Source organism: Amblyomma americanum, chromosome 9, assembly GCF_052857255.1.
Source record: "Amblyomma americanum isolate KBUSLIRL-KWMA chromosome 9, ASM5285725v1, whole genome shotgun sequence".
NCBI classification, from domain to species: domain Eukaryota; kingdom Metazoa; phylum Arthropoda; class Arachnida; order Ixodida; family Ixodidae; genus Amblyomma; species Amblyomma americanum.
In genome coordinates this window covers 124330987-124347039 of record NC_135505.1, presented here as the reverse complement: position 1 = coordinate 124347039, position 16053 = coordinate 124330987, and the positions used below count along the sequence as shown (strand labels likewise).

Sequence of the window (16053 nt, the reverse complement as noted above, 5' to 3'; positions counted from 1 at the left end):
AGTACCCAGCAATGTGCCGCCATATAGCTGCAAAATAAACCTGTCCTGATTACACAAAAACACCGTACTCTAAAAAATCGCCATAGTCAGGAATGAACACACTGCAGCAACTCGTATTTTTCAAAGAGAGTTAGATGGAACACAGATGTCATCCTGTGTTGTTTAATTAGTCTGTCGCGTAAAGCGGTGGTCTTTGAGCGTACATACAAAGAGCATCCGTCAGTCACGTGAAGTTCTGTATGCGGGAATTTTGTATTTTTATTTCTCTTCTCCATAGGTGCGGGTATACTAGTGGGCAAAGTATATCTGCCAGGAAAGCAATAGCTGAATTAAATATAAAAACATCTATATTAAAGTGTTTAATTGACTACTTATGGCCACAGCAAGACGATAGCGGTTTTCACTCCAAAGAAAAATAGTTATGCTCTTCACAGGGTGGTGCTTCAAGGTCTCTCCCAAGCGTATTTTAATGCAACACACAGCATTACCACAGTCTGATTTGCCCTAAACTCAACGTACATAAACCAACGATTCCACTTGTCATCCTCGTTCATCAACTTGTCAGCCTCGATTCCTCGTTCATCAAGCATACCATATCAAGCATACCTCGCCGCAATATGCTTCACTGTATACCAAACATGCCTCACCACAGGACTCGACGGTCTCGAAAATAGCGCAGCCCTATTTATCACATTTAAATACTGAAATAAATTAGCATCACCCTATAAAAACGCTCAGCCTCCCTACAAACACGCTATTAACTAAGCCTCCTCACTCCATTTTATCTCCAATTGCATGTGCTTCTTGAACGCTATATCCTAAAAAAAACACTGTTAACACTATAGCGAAAAGAACGTTCAGCTGCCTTAACCCAGGCAGACCGTAACTAGTATAGACAGCCGCACACTAGCCATGAGCAGCTCACCGAGAAGGACAGGTAATTGGCCCAATATTGGATAGGAACGGTTTCACGCTGGTCTTTTCGAGGACCCGCCTTTGCCAATATATTACCAATATTGGGCCGATTACTGGTGCTGCTTGCCTCCTTTTTCTTGAACGCAATGACCCTGTGTAATATCCTACCAAGCGGCTTAGTTTCATGCAACGAACGCAAGTAACTTCTTGCCGACCTCACCTGTCACTTCCAGGACTTATAAACATTCCGACAAACTTGTCCTGTGACATTAACTGACTTTGAAGTGCACCTATTGCCACACGGTCCTGTACCTTGTCTTTTTCTATGCTTCTGTATGCCTCTTGAGGTTCTCTATTTTTCTTTCGTAGTTTGTTACTGAAATTTTTGCTTCACTGACATTGTCGTTTTGTTATTATTGAATTTACGCGAACTCTAGTCTGTGCTTGTATTATGTCGTCAGTGCTTTCAGAGAGAATTTAATTAATGATATGAATCAACTACCACTGCCTAACAAATTGTTATTCCAAGAGTGCCCATGAAGCAGACACAGCAAATTATCATTAAATGTCTCAGTTCCTTCAAGCACAGGCTCGGTCTTCGATTGAGCGCTTCAAGTGCCACCTCAATGAAGAACGCCACAGTGAAACCAATATACTGGTAAATAGAATGTCAGGCTGTAAAGCATCACTTTGTATACAATTCGTAATCTCTCAAAGAAACTGTTTAGGCATTTCACCTAACATTCCCACTCATTCAATTGGCTGTGTGCTAGGTACTCACAGATGAATATTTTTGTTGAGGTAATCGGGAGCACATTTGAGGTTGAGGTAATCGGGAGCCTGGCATTTCTTTTTTTTTCCAGAGACAAAATTGCGGTCGAACAGGGCAGAAAAAGTGGAACCGCCAGTGGTAAGAGAGATGGTTTATTGACGGGAAAGGCAGAGAGGTTGGCCTGAAAAATAAATATTTGGCCTGCTACTCTGCACTGGGGAACGGGAAGAGGAGAAAAAAGAGGGTCACGTTGGGGAATGATGATGATAGGAGGAGGCAGATGAAAAATACATACAAAAAATTGAAAAAACAAGGCACAGTTTCTAACATCACAAACGCGAGGCAAGGTCCGTCTCACCTAAAAAACGTGAGAGCGCTCGCGTTGCCTGTACAGGTTTCAAACTATCTGGCCAAGCGCCGAGGATAAAATCCTCCGAGAGGGGCCTTGTGTCCATAGACTTCAAAGCAGATGCGAGCATGAGTCTTTCACGTGCATATGCTGGACACGCCACAAAAAAATTGTTGATCCTCTGCGCTTGGCCAGATAGCTTGAAAACTGCCATACCCCAAGTGCAATGAGGGTTGTGATATAAAAGTGACACAGCCGCAATGCGCGCATGCTGCCTATGCCATCAGAGCTGCCAGAACCGAGGCCCTGCTTGAGCTATTGAACAGAAAACGGTAGAAAAAATAGGCTTCGTGACATCATCAACATCCTGACTACACCCACTGCGGGGCAGAGGCCTCTCCCATGTCTCTCCAAATTAACCCGGGACGACATACATACAAAAAAACCCAAACAGTCAACGAAACCAAGAAAAGTATACAGGAGTATTTTTACTTTTAGAAGTTAACTGGTGAGAAAGTAGTATTGCAGTCATTTTTTCCTTAAAGATAATAGATGCCTGAAGAATGAAAAGCTTTTCATTTTTACTAAAACTAAAAATGAAAAGCTTTTCATTCCTCAGGCATCTATTATCTTTCACGTAAAAGCAAATTAAACTACAAATTTCTCACTCATCGATATCACAAACTAAAGAAAACACCTGTCGTGTTCTTTGCCTAGTTTCATTCGGTCTTCGCTTCCTTCGTATTCATATGAACAGAAATGTCGACCGAAATGTAGACAAGCTCCCCATTAAGGGGTATATTATATGGAGGCTCTGAAGGTAAGGAAGATCAATCATTATACATCTGCAGTCGAGAATGGCAATCCCCCCAGTCCTTTGCGATCTCGCAGACCAGCGTCGACCAAGGAGTTACGTTTGCTGCAAGTTTCATATTACTAATTATACTAGAACCAAAGTGCCCTGCACGTCTTTTTTTTTTTGTTAACTCACAGTCTGCTCCCCGAGAGTATCGCATCCGGGGTTTTATCTATTGCAGAATAGCGCAATGTTTTCTGTTACACGTGTTACACGCAAAACAAAAGCGGAGCATCTTTGTACTCCCCCTTTCCTACCGTCTCCTGGTGTGTTAAGAATTGAGAGAGGCAAGATATCATCAGGTCGACTGTGAGTACTGCACCCGCAGACTCCTAAAGAGTGAGAAGTTGTTCCGTGTTATTCTACTCTGAGAAAGGTACTGCCGGGGTAAAACCTAAAGCGAGGATGTTTGCTTTTTATTTTCACAGGCTGAACTATTTGGAAGCTCCATGAAGTAGAGTTTAAGGATTGTGCACCCGGGAAAATATCTGATCACCTCCTTTGCCAAAATTTTGGCAAATATTTAAGGGGACCCTTAGCTCCACCTTCATAGTATGATGTGACAACGTTATTTGCTCCGCTCACAGGCCTGGGGTCCTCTTTGCGTATCACTTTGCCTAGGTTCTGCTTAATTGCCCATGTATGTGGAATTGGTCATATATATCTAGTTTACATTCTTACACCGCGGGAAGTCCTCATGCCACTACTGGGGAAGTAGTGAAGCGGTTATGCGACGTGCCACTGTTCTGATAGGTGGTTCTTTCAAACATAACCACTGTTGGTGGTTCTCAGACCGAGGTTACTCTCCCGAGCAACTTCTCACAACCAATCATTAATTTACCTTCCATCTGCCACGATGGGAGAATTGGTAATGACGTAAAAGCATAACGTGACCTAGGTGGCACGAAGGCCGCCTCTTTCTCCGCTCACAACACTGATAATGCCGATGACACCGGCGACGTATTTTCTCTAAAACGCAGGCCTTAAGGCAATAAGAACGGAAAACTGGGCGAGTTGGTAGGGAATCATGTTTAACTGCGCAAAGAAACGAAGACAGAGAAGAACCAAGCACGACACGAGCGCTCGTGTCGTGCCTGGTTCTTCTCTGTCTTCGTTTCTTTGCGCAGTTAAACATGATTCCTTAAGGCAAACTTATTATTAAGTGAGACGGCCTTGGCATTTCAAAAAATGATTGATTGAAACACGTCACCTAATAAAAGACAACCGTGTACACTCTGCTCGAAGCATCCGCGCGGGCGTGTGGCCCCACTTTGTCAGGACAGCTGAAGTGAGGGCTGATTCAGTCGCCATTAACTGTCTCAAAGCATGTTTCTCGGCCTTTCTGCCATATATTCTCAATATTTGCCCACAACAGACCAACAAGCGTACTGTACAGTGCATTGTTTCAAGAACTCAGTCGCTGTATGTAGACGGGCGGCCCGCAGTAGCTAGTTTTATGTGCTTCGTTCTGCATACCTTCCAAGATTCTTGGCATTGAAAGACGATTTTGGGTAACAGTCGCTGGACTTCAGCAGCGACGGTACATCCGCTCGTTGGATTCTTTCTCGAAAGATTTGTCTCATAAGGCTGAGATTAGAGCAGTATTTACTTCGAGACTGATAACAAGAGTGTGCTTGCCTTTTACTTATCCGCTGGAGCATGCGTAATAGGCAGCACCTGATCTTCAGCGCACGCCTCTCTTTCACCACGGAAGTGCAGAAAGGCCTTCCACTTCCACCGTCACGTCTCAGCTATTTCTTTGTAAGCAGCAGGACCCAGCGACCAGTGCGTCTCTATCTAGTGAGGGGTTATGTACGTTCTGTGTAGTCACCATCATGTACGGCGTGGTTGCCTGGAGATATACTGTGCTTGGAATAAGTAGGGGGGGGGGGGGTTCTGAAGAACTAAGGACTGTATCCTGAAAACTCTGATCAATATATTTGGTGACAGCATGGTGGACGGTGCCAAGGTACGGATGCAACAAATTTTAAAACGAGTAGCTGAGATTCCAGTTTCATTTCATGCTAACAAAAAAAGAGATGCAATTGTTCGGTTTCAAAGCTACATGTCCAGCAAAATCTGTGGCTGAATGTGCATCGTGACATGATGTATGTAACTCTTTGAACATACTTTTTCAGGACTCGCAAGAACGAGCTCAGTTTGTACGGACATGAAAGTTGCAATAGTACACGACATCCCCAATTCCTACGCTGCTGTGGTAACGTTAGCCCACGAGGTGGCGCATTTGTAAGTAAGAAAATATTTCTTGGAAATGTAACGCTGCAAAGATTTAAACGAAGAGTACATCTTCATGGTAGCAATTATTTAGAGGTGGAGGCCTGGGCATTCCAGCTATACTAGCATCGAAGGCTGAAGTTAAGTCCCTTTCTGTATGTTTTCGGCGTTTTTTTTTGCATATTCCGTGCATCTAAGTGACTTAACAAGCTATATTGTTTTGAGCACGAGAAAATCACAGCCGTGAAGGGACTGAAGCTTCTACACAACACTTTTATATTGTCTTTGAGATAAAGATAATTAAAATTCCTAAAATAAAAGCACTTCTTTCCCTTCCACAAAAAGAAACCTGGAGGCACTCTCATGGAAACAAATGCACACTGGTTTCCAAAGACCGCAGTCGTTTAGGCCGAAAAGTATCAAATAATGAAAAAAAATTGAGGCTCTCACAATTACGGAACTAATATATCAACAATCAAAGCTTTACGTATCGAGTTTGTTGCTGCAGCTGGCATTTCGGAAATCTCTTAATGTGAATTTGCAAACATGAGCAGTCTCTCCACTATGCGGAAATGTCAATTTGTTGAAGATGAATCAGATAAGCACAAAAGCAGTGAAAGTCCTGCAAACATTTTCTCTTGATAATATATGGCGCAGTCTGCATTCTTGAAAATCTAATTCTAGGTACTCATTTTAGTGATGCCGTTTTCATTTTTTTATACAGAAGATGTGACGTTTTGGAGGCTTTTTATTCTCTTGCGCTTTTGCCTATCAGAGTAGTTTAGGTAATGCGATGAAAAAAATTCCGACTTCCTCGTATTTCCAAACGTCTGCTTTGCTGCACACATCAAACCGCTCGTCCATCCCAAGAAAAGGTGTGCAATGAAGATTCGGTGTTACAAGTTCAGTTGTTCTTCGTGCACGAGAACGAGGAAAACCGCGCTTGTAGCAGAAACTTGTGAGGTCAACAACAACAACAACAACAACAACAACAACAACAACAACTTGAACACAGCGAGGGTAGGGGACAAGAGCGGGAGGCAAATTTCGCTGTTAACAGTTTATGATAGAAATGACAAGATTTCCTTTGGGCTGTCGCAATTATCACTAATTAAAATTGTGCAGGAGACCCATCGAAGGAAAGAATGATGCACCGGTAAATTTTAAAGTTCAGGGTTTTAGGGCAAAGAGGGTTGAGGGTTAGGTAGCTTTATATAAAGCACTACTATCGATACTCTGATATTTATATTCTAGCCTCTATTCAGGTTCAAGCTGCGTAAACATTTTGCGACTGTACTCTTTGACGAAACACGTGTGCGGTAGCTGATTGGACTCATTGGCAGCTTGTCCTATGCAATACACTGTTACGTTGCGGGCAGAAAAAATGTAATGACCGATGGCAAACAGATGATCAATTAGCTCCTGGCCTAGCGCGAGGTTTGCTTTCTTTGCGACAAGTGGAAGGAAAAACGTGGAAATAGAGCAGCAAAATTAATTTCAATATTTTCTTGAAGTAAGAAAACGTCGCGGATATGCTCACTGCAGGTACTGTTTTTTTTTTGTTCAAATTTTTCTTCTGCAATGGAAAGAAAAAATATTCCTAAAAAATAACAGCGTTGTAGTTGTGGTCGGAAGCCTCCGATCTCTTCACTATTCAGCTGTTTAAGGTTAGCGGACAACGTTTCTGTTGCAAATTCGTATTGGAAATAAAAATTTCTATGCAAGCTACACGTGGAAATGACCACCCGCCGTACATTTGTAATATTGTGAATTCGCTCGACACTTGGTGTTAAAAGCATGCCAGAAGGCAAGCTGACCACGTCATCCCCTGACGGCGGATTATAGACTGTTTTGTCGCATGCCAACTGTTTCCAGCGTTAGTGCATCCACCGTGAAGTAGATTTACGTATATATTTTGTTTTATGCATCAGTCACTTGCCCAGCATAGTGTAGATGAAGCACAAGTAGCACGTTTTTTAGGAATCTTATGTATAGTTAATTGCTCAACTTTTCTGTTTTTATCTTTTAATGCTCAGCGGTCTTTTTCTATTTATTATTTCTGAATGCAAGTTTTGGCTTTTCTCGGGTGTTATTTTTTTACGAATGAATTGCTGACATTTTCGGTAATTTAACTAATCGATCTAGTGTGTTCAAAAGTCAAAATCTATATCGGCGTTTTTGTTAGAATAAATGGTTCATTAACAAGTAATTAACATGAAAATGGTAGTAATTCGAGCTGGGCTGGTAGACGCAATTGCTGTCATCGTTAAAAGAGTGCCTCGATTTAGATGAGATAGTTCTGCATACAGAAATTTAAGTGGAAGTTTGCTTTTTGAATCTAGCACGGCGGGCGGGGCATCACATGTTCTGGTTGTTGATATCAGCGACGGAACTGCCACCTTGTCATTACGGTATCCAAACCTTGTTGCTTTTTGGCGGTAACAATGCATGATTTCGTGCCATTTTTCTACAAGCAGTGGAGTAACTTACTTGATTAACTCCTCTCAGCAGGTGTTGATGGTGAACAAGCAGTGTTTAGCTAACAGACTGCGAAGAGGTGGTGGTCCCCGGTCTGCAGAGGCGCGAACTATATCACTCCCTTTTTTTCCCTACTTTTTTATTAGCTTTGAGTATACTTCGAACTCTACAGTTATCTAGCTACCCCTACGAGGAACATGCGTGCTGCTCTGGTACATTGTCAAATAAATCTAGGGGACTGATATTCACGTACTCCACAGCAGGAAAGTGCATCTCAATCCACTTGGTGGTAATTGTTTTGGAACGCAAGTAACAGGCGTATTTCTTCTCGTGCAAGCATAATTCTAGTATAAGTTACTCTGCACGTCCCGACAAAAATCCGCTTCCAGCTTCCTGACATCTTTAGAAGCATCAAACTGGTGACTTGTGAGCAAGAACCCGCCGTGGTTGCTCACAGCCTTTGACTTTCAGCTGCATGCTCCAAAGTAGCGAATTTGAACCCTGCCGCGTGACCATACTCAGATTGATGTGAAGTACAAAAACCCCATTGTGCTTCGTGATCCCAGAATTCTTAGAACAGCCTGATGGCGTGAGGAATAATTTTGAGTTCTGCATTGCTCATGTGTCACTTCGGTACGCCGATCTCTACATACCGCTCATGGAGGAAAATGGGAAAAAGTTGACATTAACTCAGCCTCTCGATCGGTGTTCTTGTTTCTCCACCAAACTTCAAAAAAAAATGGAAGCCAGAAATTTAGAGACATGCCTTAACTGCCTCAATCCATGATTCCCTAGTCTTTACGTGCGGGAGGATTACGCGTGTGAAAATGATCGCGATTTCTCTAAATACATTAAGGTATTTTCAGGACAGATAGCGTAAATCGTGAATCGGACTCCACGATTTTTTCAGACGTATTACGTCTTCGTATTCATGCCGTTTTTTTTCGCCATCGTATGTTTCAGAGAGTACGTTAGAACATTTTTTTTTGCTAATAGTTCCGTTATGCGACGTTTTTTACAGACTAGGAGCAACTCATGATGGACAGGCTCCTCTTCAGCGTCCTTACAAGCCCCCTGGTTCAAAAAAATGCCCGCCGACGGATGGGTACCTGATGGGAAATGGAGATCTTGGCGCCAATAAGTACATGCTTTCAAACTGCAGCATGGCCCAAATTCGGGCGCGTTACAAGTAACGTTATAATTTTCTTCCTTTAGTAATCGAAACAGTATGTAATCTTTAGAGGGGTTTTTTTCGGAGAGCTGGAGCTTTAATGAATGTAAAGCATTTCTTGCTACTTTCTTTCAATTGCGTAGTGGGCAGTGTTAAATTTGAAAGGGCATCTCTGATGTCATTTCGCATAAGCCTGAGCGAAAAATAATAGAGGTCTACTCTTGCTGTGCAAGCCTCTAAATTCCACTAGAGCTACCTACTTCAAAGAGCACGACCGCACCTTCATTCATAACAACTTAGCACCTCTACGGAGACAACCACTCTCTGCACAATTTGCTTTCGATGTCGATCGTTCTTGGAGCTGTGGTACTCTGTTGCGTTCTGCTACTCAGCACTGGGCCAAGAGTTTTATTCCTGCAGCGACAACCGCATTATCTAGTAAAAGACTAAACCTCTACATCTAATATTCAGCAGGAACCTGCACCTCCGGACTCGGGGAGAAACATATGCTAGGCACTCACAGTGCTTTCACGTTAAGCAAGATTAACTCCTGGAAAAACCTTTAGCTTGGAATGGTGTTTCGATGCGTTTTACTTATATCACATCAGGCCGAGCACATTAGTCTTGCATTCCCAAAGCAGCTTCTCGGAAAGTCAAGTAAGCCAGCACAACATTGAACATTCGATATTGTTTTTCAAGATAAGGCTGCGCTGTGGCCACCGGACCGCTTCGATGGCTTACAGTGCCACAATTAACGAGGGAACCTTATCGTTGCAAGCTTCACACGAAGACTTTTTAACAGCTCTTTGCACTAAAGAACAGATATTGGGGCAACATGGCCCAAAAACGGACACGCAAATATGCGCAGAGGAAACTCCTGAGGCAAATATGACGCAGAAATGGCATTTCTAACCCTTTTGCGTAATTGCAGGCATTGCTGGGACTGTCAGCGATGATAGTACTACGATACATGACCCTACGCATCACGACAATGCTTTCTCAGAGTCAAAATCATAGTGGTGAAGTACCTCAGTTCAAAGAATTTTCATAACTTCCGTATAAGAATGTCTAAGCATCCGTACAGAACCGCTTAGAAATAAGCGACGATACAGCCCCGTATCACTAGAATGCCTGTAGAGGAATGGGGGGCGGGAAGTACGATCGCATGGTTCAGACCACTCAACCGCTCTTACGTCGGGCTGAGAGTTTCTTAGAACGACTACGAGCATTCACATGCAGAGGAAAGGTGCTCCGGAAGAACGAATGGAACAAATCAAGGGCGTTTTGTTTGAACCCGAGCATTCTGGAGCATGCGCTTTCAAACAACCAATCGAATACGTATTTAAGACAGCAAGAATCCAGCTTAGTTCGAGCTTTAGAGTGACGCCTTGATTTTGCGAGTGCTGAACTTTTGATGCGGTTTCGCCATAGCGGTACACTCGCGCGACCAAAGGTAAATAGGCCTTCGAAATAGCGCTGCATAGCATGAACGAGGCTTAAACTGTACGCCTCAACGCGTCAATGGGTAAAGACGCCTCCATCGAAATTCGACCGCCGCGACCGGGATCGAACCCGCGTCTTTCGGGCCAGCTGCCGAGCGCCGTAACCACTCAGCCACCGCGGCGGCTCCAAAGAATATGGTTGAGATCCGCTTTGTCGTTGCATAGCTTGCAATCATTTGAATATTGGCCCGGATAATAAATACTGCACATAACCGCGTTCTTGAAGGTATTCATTTGAATATCGTCCTGGATAATAAAGGCTGCACATAACCGGGCTCTGGAATGTATGAGTTTGGAGACAGCGCCAAGAGGAGGCCCAAACACTCAGCGTGTTTCAAGAATCCCCACTGGCCATTATGCCTATCAGCTTCTATTTGAGTGCATGTTAGATGAATATGCTGGGACAAGAAGTCCCAGCGTAATTCACCGCTCCCAAAATATGGCCGACACCATGGGGATCGAACCCGCGACAGTGGCATCATCAGCCGAACGCTAAAGTACCTTAGTCGCCGCGATGCGTTCATACTGCGGCGTAAAAATATGTCATCATGTTCGAAATTCTGCTGCATTAAGAGGGGCATGAGGGGCCTACAAGCATGTCCTGCGACGAATAAATGTTATCGCTGATTCAAAGCCAACACGATTGCACTCATCAGCGCCCATGATAAAATAAAATACTAATTCTCATGGGCACCTATAACGTTCAAATGATTTCCCATGCTATCATAGCTTTCTAGACTGATGGCAAACATAGTTTTGTAATACCCCAGGTCTTTATTATCAAAGGTTGCTAAATATCTCGGTTAAAACAAAATAACACTTTACATTACCACTTGTTCACTGGCGCGATTTTAGACACTCGTAAACGATCTCGACGCATCATTTCTTACCCACTGAGCACTCAATACAGCTGTAAAAATCTATAAACACCTAGAGGGCGACCACCTTAAGGCAGACGGAAGCGCCTCTTTTGACCAGCACGAATATTAGCGTTCGCAGAATAAGCTGTGTGCAATGACTGTTTCCGAAACCGCTCCCACATGTGTTTCGCTCCTTTCAGCCCTAAAACCACAAGACTCGGTCGTTCGAAGTTAAGTGGATAAAAATACCTTCCGGTGAATTGAGTCCAACCTGTGCTAAAGATTTGTACTTTTTTCTGTGCAGAACACTTTCGCCGAGCTGTATTAACGTTACGGCTGAAGCATATGAGAAGACACAGGAATTTCCCGGAAAGAGCATGACACCTTATCAACTTTGCCAGCTGCTACGCGGAAGGGCCTCGTTGTCATCAGAAGTGTGTAGAATGAATTTTTTATCTTCTTGTTTGTTTCTCTACTTCATTGGATAGGAACCCTGTACTTCATTTTTTATCGGGGTCAGGCAAGCCGCTTCATACACGATGCAGTCAAACAAGCAGTTAGCGACAAGAACTGGCGCTTCAAAAGGCGCAGGCAACCACATATAATATTATATGTTTTTCCAAACCCATCTGCGCTGTTCCGCGCTGAATGAAAAAATATTTCCTGAATATTGGTTTTAACGTGCACATTCATAGCACATGCTGCAACTGACTAAATTGAGCTGGGGATAAAATCTTATTAAGAACACGGTATCAATATCCAACTTGTTGCTGACATTACATTGATAAGTAACTTGACGGCTGTATTGCAAAAGAATGATCGAGGGCCTGTCCAAGGAAAGAATTGCTGTGGGTATAAAAATTACTGTGAATAAATGTAATAAAAATTTCACCAGTCTCGGAACGGAATAGCAGTTTCCAATATACACCGAAGCTTTGAAAGCAGTAAAGGTATACATCTACTCAATGCAGGAAGCGACCGCAAACCCGGACCACGACAAGGAAATAACTAGGAGGATAAGATTGGGGTGGTGTACTTTTGCCGGCACACAGATGTTAAATGGCATTTTACTTAAATCCATCACGACAAAACACACAGCAGCTGCATTTTAGCAAAATTCCCCTACCGGACAGAAAACTTGAGGCTAAACCAAAGGGAAGAGCTTAAACTGAGTAGAGCAGAGTAAGCTATGCAATGTGAAACGATAGGCGCAACTCTAACAGACACGAACCGAGCAGAGTTGATCAGGGAACAAGATGGGCAAAACATGTAATGCGAAGCCCAACAAGCGGTGGTCGTTAAAGGCAACTGAGTTCATTCCAAAGCGCTGGCAAGCGTTGCGCGGGCTGTCAGAAAATCAGATTAGCGGGGAAGAGTTTGAAGATTCCTGAAATATGTCATGTTGGCGGTGGAGAGTTGGAAGACTCCTGAAATATGGCTGCCTCATATGGAACAGGTTAGGGATACTTGAAGGGATATAGGTTGCGCCTTTGTCCAGCAGTTTGTGTAGTGAGGCTGATGATGAAGGGCAGTTTACAGTTCTAAACGACACCGTACATTATTTTACATTGTGCATAGAAATAGCTTCCTGAGTTTTCACGGGCGTCTAATCCAAGGAATTGCAAGGATATCAGTATAAGCATAGTTTTATGGCGCATTACGGTGCAGTAGAACTCCCTAAGCATAATTCATCTCTGCAATAAGCGTACTTTAAGGGCTGTATATTTCATGCATAAAACATTTAGCGTCATAAATTCCTGACTTTCAATCTAAACATTCACATAGCTACTTTGTGAATACGTTATAGAGTCCCGTTCACTGAAACTTTAGCACAATACCAGTTGCATCTAGCTGTTAAAGTGCACCTCAAAGTTTAAATACTTTGCTTAATAGGAAACGAAACCACCTAGTTTTTGTTATTGAGCTTGCAAAGCGGACAACAATTGCTTTCTCGTTACATGCGTAAGTATCACGTAGTGTGCAGGGTAGGCGGAATTTACAGGCTAGGACCATCACTTTCGCTATAAGGGCATACTGATAGACAGCTTCGAAATAAATCTTAGAAAAAGTGTTCATTAGAATTAATTTGCGTGGCAAAGCACTCTCTTGTACTCTAATCTCCTCTCAATTTACATACGGCAAATACTACTTCATGATAGTGCAGCAAAAACACAAGCATTAATTATGTATCCGTGAATCCTCTGTGCTGCGGCAATTCCATTATTTTTTAAACGTTAGTGACTTCCCAAGAGGGAGCTAAAATCTCTAAGGCAAGGAATTAAAATCTGATTTAGGAACCGAAATAAGCACATTTTAAACGTTGCCGGTTAAACAAAAACGCACTCCATTTACGAGCAGAATTACGAGAACTCGTTTCATGTTTTTAGCAGGCGTTGGCAGTTTCACTCATTCTTGCTAATTTTACTTGTTTTTCAAGGAAAGTGATCACGAGGAATGCAATTTAACGTGTTGCGACTTTGAGCGAGAGGATGCTGGTCCATTCTGCACAGAGCACAAATTCTTAGATGGAATGAAGTGCTCCGAAGCGAAGGTAAGCGCAGACATGCTGCGTGCTGATGGAGTGCCTTGCTGAAAGGCTTCATGAGTCTTCTCCTTAGCGCTCAGCAGAAAAAAAACATGTATGGTAGTTCCATACAATCTACATTGCAAACTTGCCTGAATGTGCCTCAGAAAAATATGAAAATGCTTGGAAACTTTGTTTCGCGCAGACCTAGCATTTCAAAAATCGGCCTAGCCACATTGTAGGGAGTTGCAATGATTAGTATTCTTTCTGTGGCAGGAAAACGAACGCTGCTACCTTTGCGCAATTGTTACTTCTGCAAGCACTCCGAATTAGAACGCTAAAAAGGTTCCGAAACCTTTTGCCAAAAGTAGAGTTGATTCACGAGTCATTGTATATTTTACGCAGCCGCACCTCACTTATGCCTGATAATTTTTCCCAACACCGCGCGTCCGCTGTGGCTCGTGTGTATTTAAATATGCCGTCTGTAGAGTCAATGACTGTTTTTTTGAAACATGACTGCAAAGGTAGTCAATACTACATACGTACTTAGGAGAGGTAACGTGTGGGCAAAAAAAAATGAGACTGTGCAATGTTTTCAGGTCCTCTAGACGCAAAATTTCTTTACGCCTCTGATCAAGTTGTACACGGGAAAATTTGAGTTTTAATTCCTTGTCTTTTTCACCGAGGACTTTAGTACTTTCATGATCCCAACCGACTTATGTATACAAGCGGCCGTTGACACTTTCTGGGCACTGAAAGTATGAAACCCCCTAAGCTGCTCGCTTCCGGGGTCCTTATGTTTAGGCAGAACTCTTCAGTCCTCGAAGGCGAGGTCAGAACCTTTCGTCAGTTTCTAGCTTCCTCTATAATGTTCTAAAAAATAAAGGTTTGTCGCCTGCTTTGACGGTAGGGTGGCTGGTGCTTCTTAAAGGCTAGCGTACACCTCAAGGTGTCAACAAAGAAGGAGGCAAAGTCTCACAACGCTTGCAGCGGTTTCCGTAGGCGTAAAATCAGTGGCGGCTGTAATACCCCTTCGAGCTAGTGCCGCCAAAACCACAATATCTGTAGGAACATTAGCACGACGTTATAAATCGCTCTCTTCCAAGTTATTAACGATGTGGTACAATTTAACGGCGAGATTGGGCCATCCAGCAATGATGTCAAGATCACATGAGCCGAAAACTCAGAAAAGGGGTAGTAATAACCTCTCCTGCACCGTAAACACCTATATTCTACAAAGTAATTACATAACAAGAAGTGGAGGTTGCAAATGCGGCCGTTACTACATAAGTTGCCTTAGGCGGCATACGTTACTGCTGTGAATGCAAATGTGCGAAAGTCTTCTCAACTAGGATATTCGACTGATACCATTTCAACAGTCCAGGGTCCAATGTCAGATGTCTTGTGATTTGTTATAAAAGTACTAATATGCAGCTTTATTTACTGCAAATCGAACAAAGTTATGTGCAAGAAAGGAAAAAACATCGACTTTGCGTCCTTCCAAGAAGTTTCTCAACAATATTTTGGATGAATTCGAGAGTTGAACGAAATGATGTCTTCGGGAACAATCATACCAATTCTTCAAAATGGATGCCGAGAAAAACGAAATATAACAAACTAAAAACGATGTTTTCGACGACAGCAAGAAACCTAAATGGCAAAAAAATTTAACCCTGCTCATGAGATCTCCGAATATAATAAATATTATGGCGAAATCTTACAATTGGGCGTGTAAACTCTTTCCCGCTGAAAAAAAACTTTTGTTCAGGGCTGTTTTGTATTAATTGGGGACACCAATATGTCAAAATTTAACTCCTAGTTATTATGTTAAATATCACGAGCATATTTTATATGCACAGTGTTTATATATTAATTTATTTATTCCTATGCCCTCAGGGCCCGAGGGCATTACAGAGGGGAGTGGGGTACAATATTCAAAGATTTAAAAAAGAACAACAGTCACTATTAATAAAAAATGTGAAAAAATATGGCTCGCGCAACTCAGTAGGCTACAGCAATGCTATGAAACAAATTGAGAGCTATTACCACAAACGTATGAGCAAAGAATAAAAGCCGACAAGGATACCACGCAAGAAACATAGGGAGAAATTTTTGAATAGGCAAGAAAAATCTGTTGCTCAAATATACTGCCGTGCACTTACCCAACTCAATTTGTGGAAAGAAAAAAAAGAAAAGGTTAGTTCGAACCACTAGATGAACTGAAAAAGAATATGCAAATGGCAGTGCGCAAGACGTCCGTGTTCTATGTTAACATCAGGTTAGTTAAAGTTCTATTTAAACAGGGAATGAATACATATTTCGACTACCGATCGAATATAGTGATTCCATTGTTCCCATGTGCTGAGGATGAAGGAGTTGTATAAGTGATTT

At 42.6% G+C, this 16053-nt stretch overlaps 1 protein-coding gene across 2 annotated transcripts in view; it reads left to right on the top strand.

The window, feature by feature from the left end:
* LOC144105452 (venom metalloproteinase antarease-like TpachMP_B) overlaps positions 1 to 16053 on the top strand; it is a 30298-nt gene that overhangs the window by 13407 nt on the left and 838 nt on the right. The window contains exons 5-9 of one of the 2 annotated variants that reach the window (XM_077638576.1): positions 1779 to 1825; positions 5031 to 5139; positions 8627 to 8746; positions 11443 to 11572; positions 13576 to 13689. In XM_077638576.1, the coding sequence (XP_077494702.1) occupies positions 1779 to 1825; positions 5031 to 5139; positions 8627 to 8746; positions 11443 to 11572; positions 13576 to 13689 (520 nt within the window). Of the gene's footprint in view, positions 1 to 1778; positions 1826 to 5030; positions 5140 to 8626; positions 8795 to 11442; positions 11573 to 13575; positions 13690 to 16053 lie in introns of both variants that reach the window. The other variant, XM_077638575.1, reaches the window with a different exon arrangement.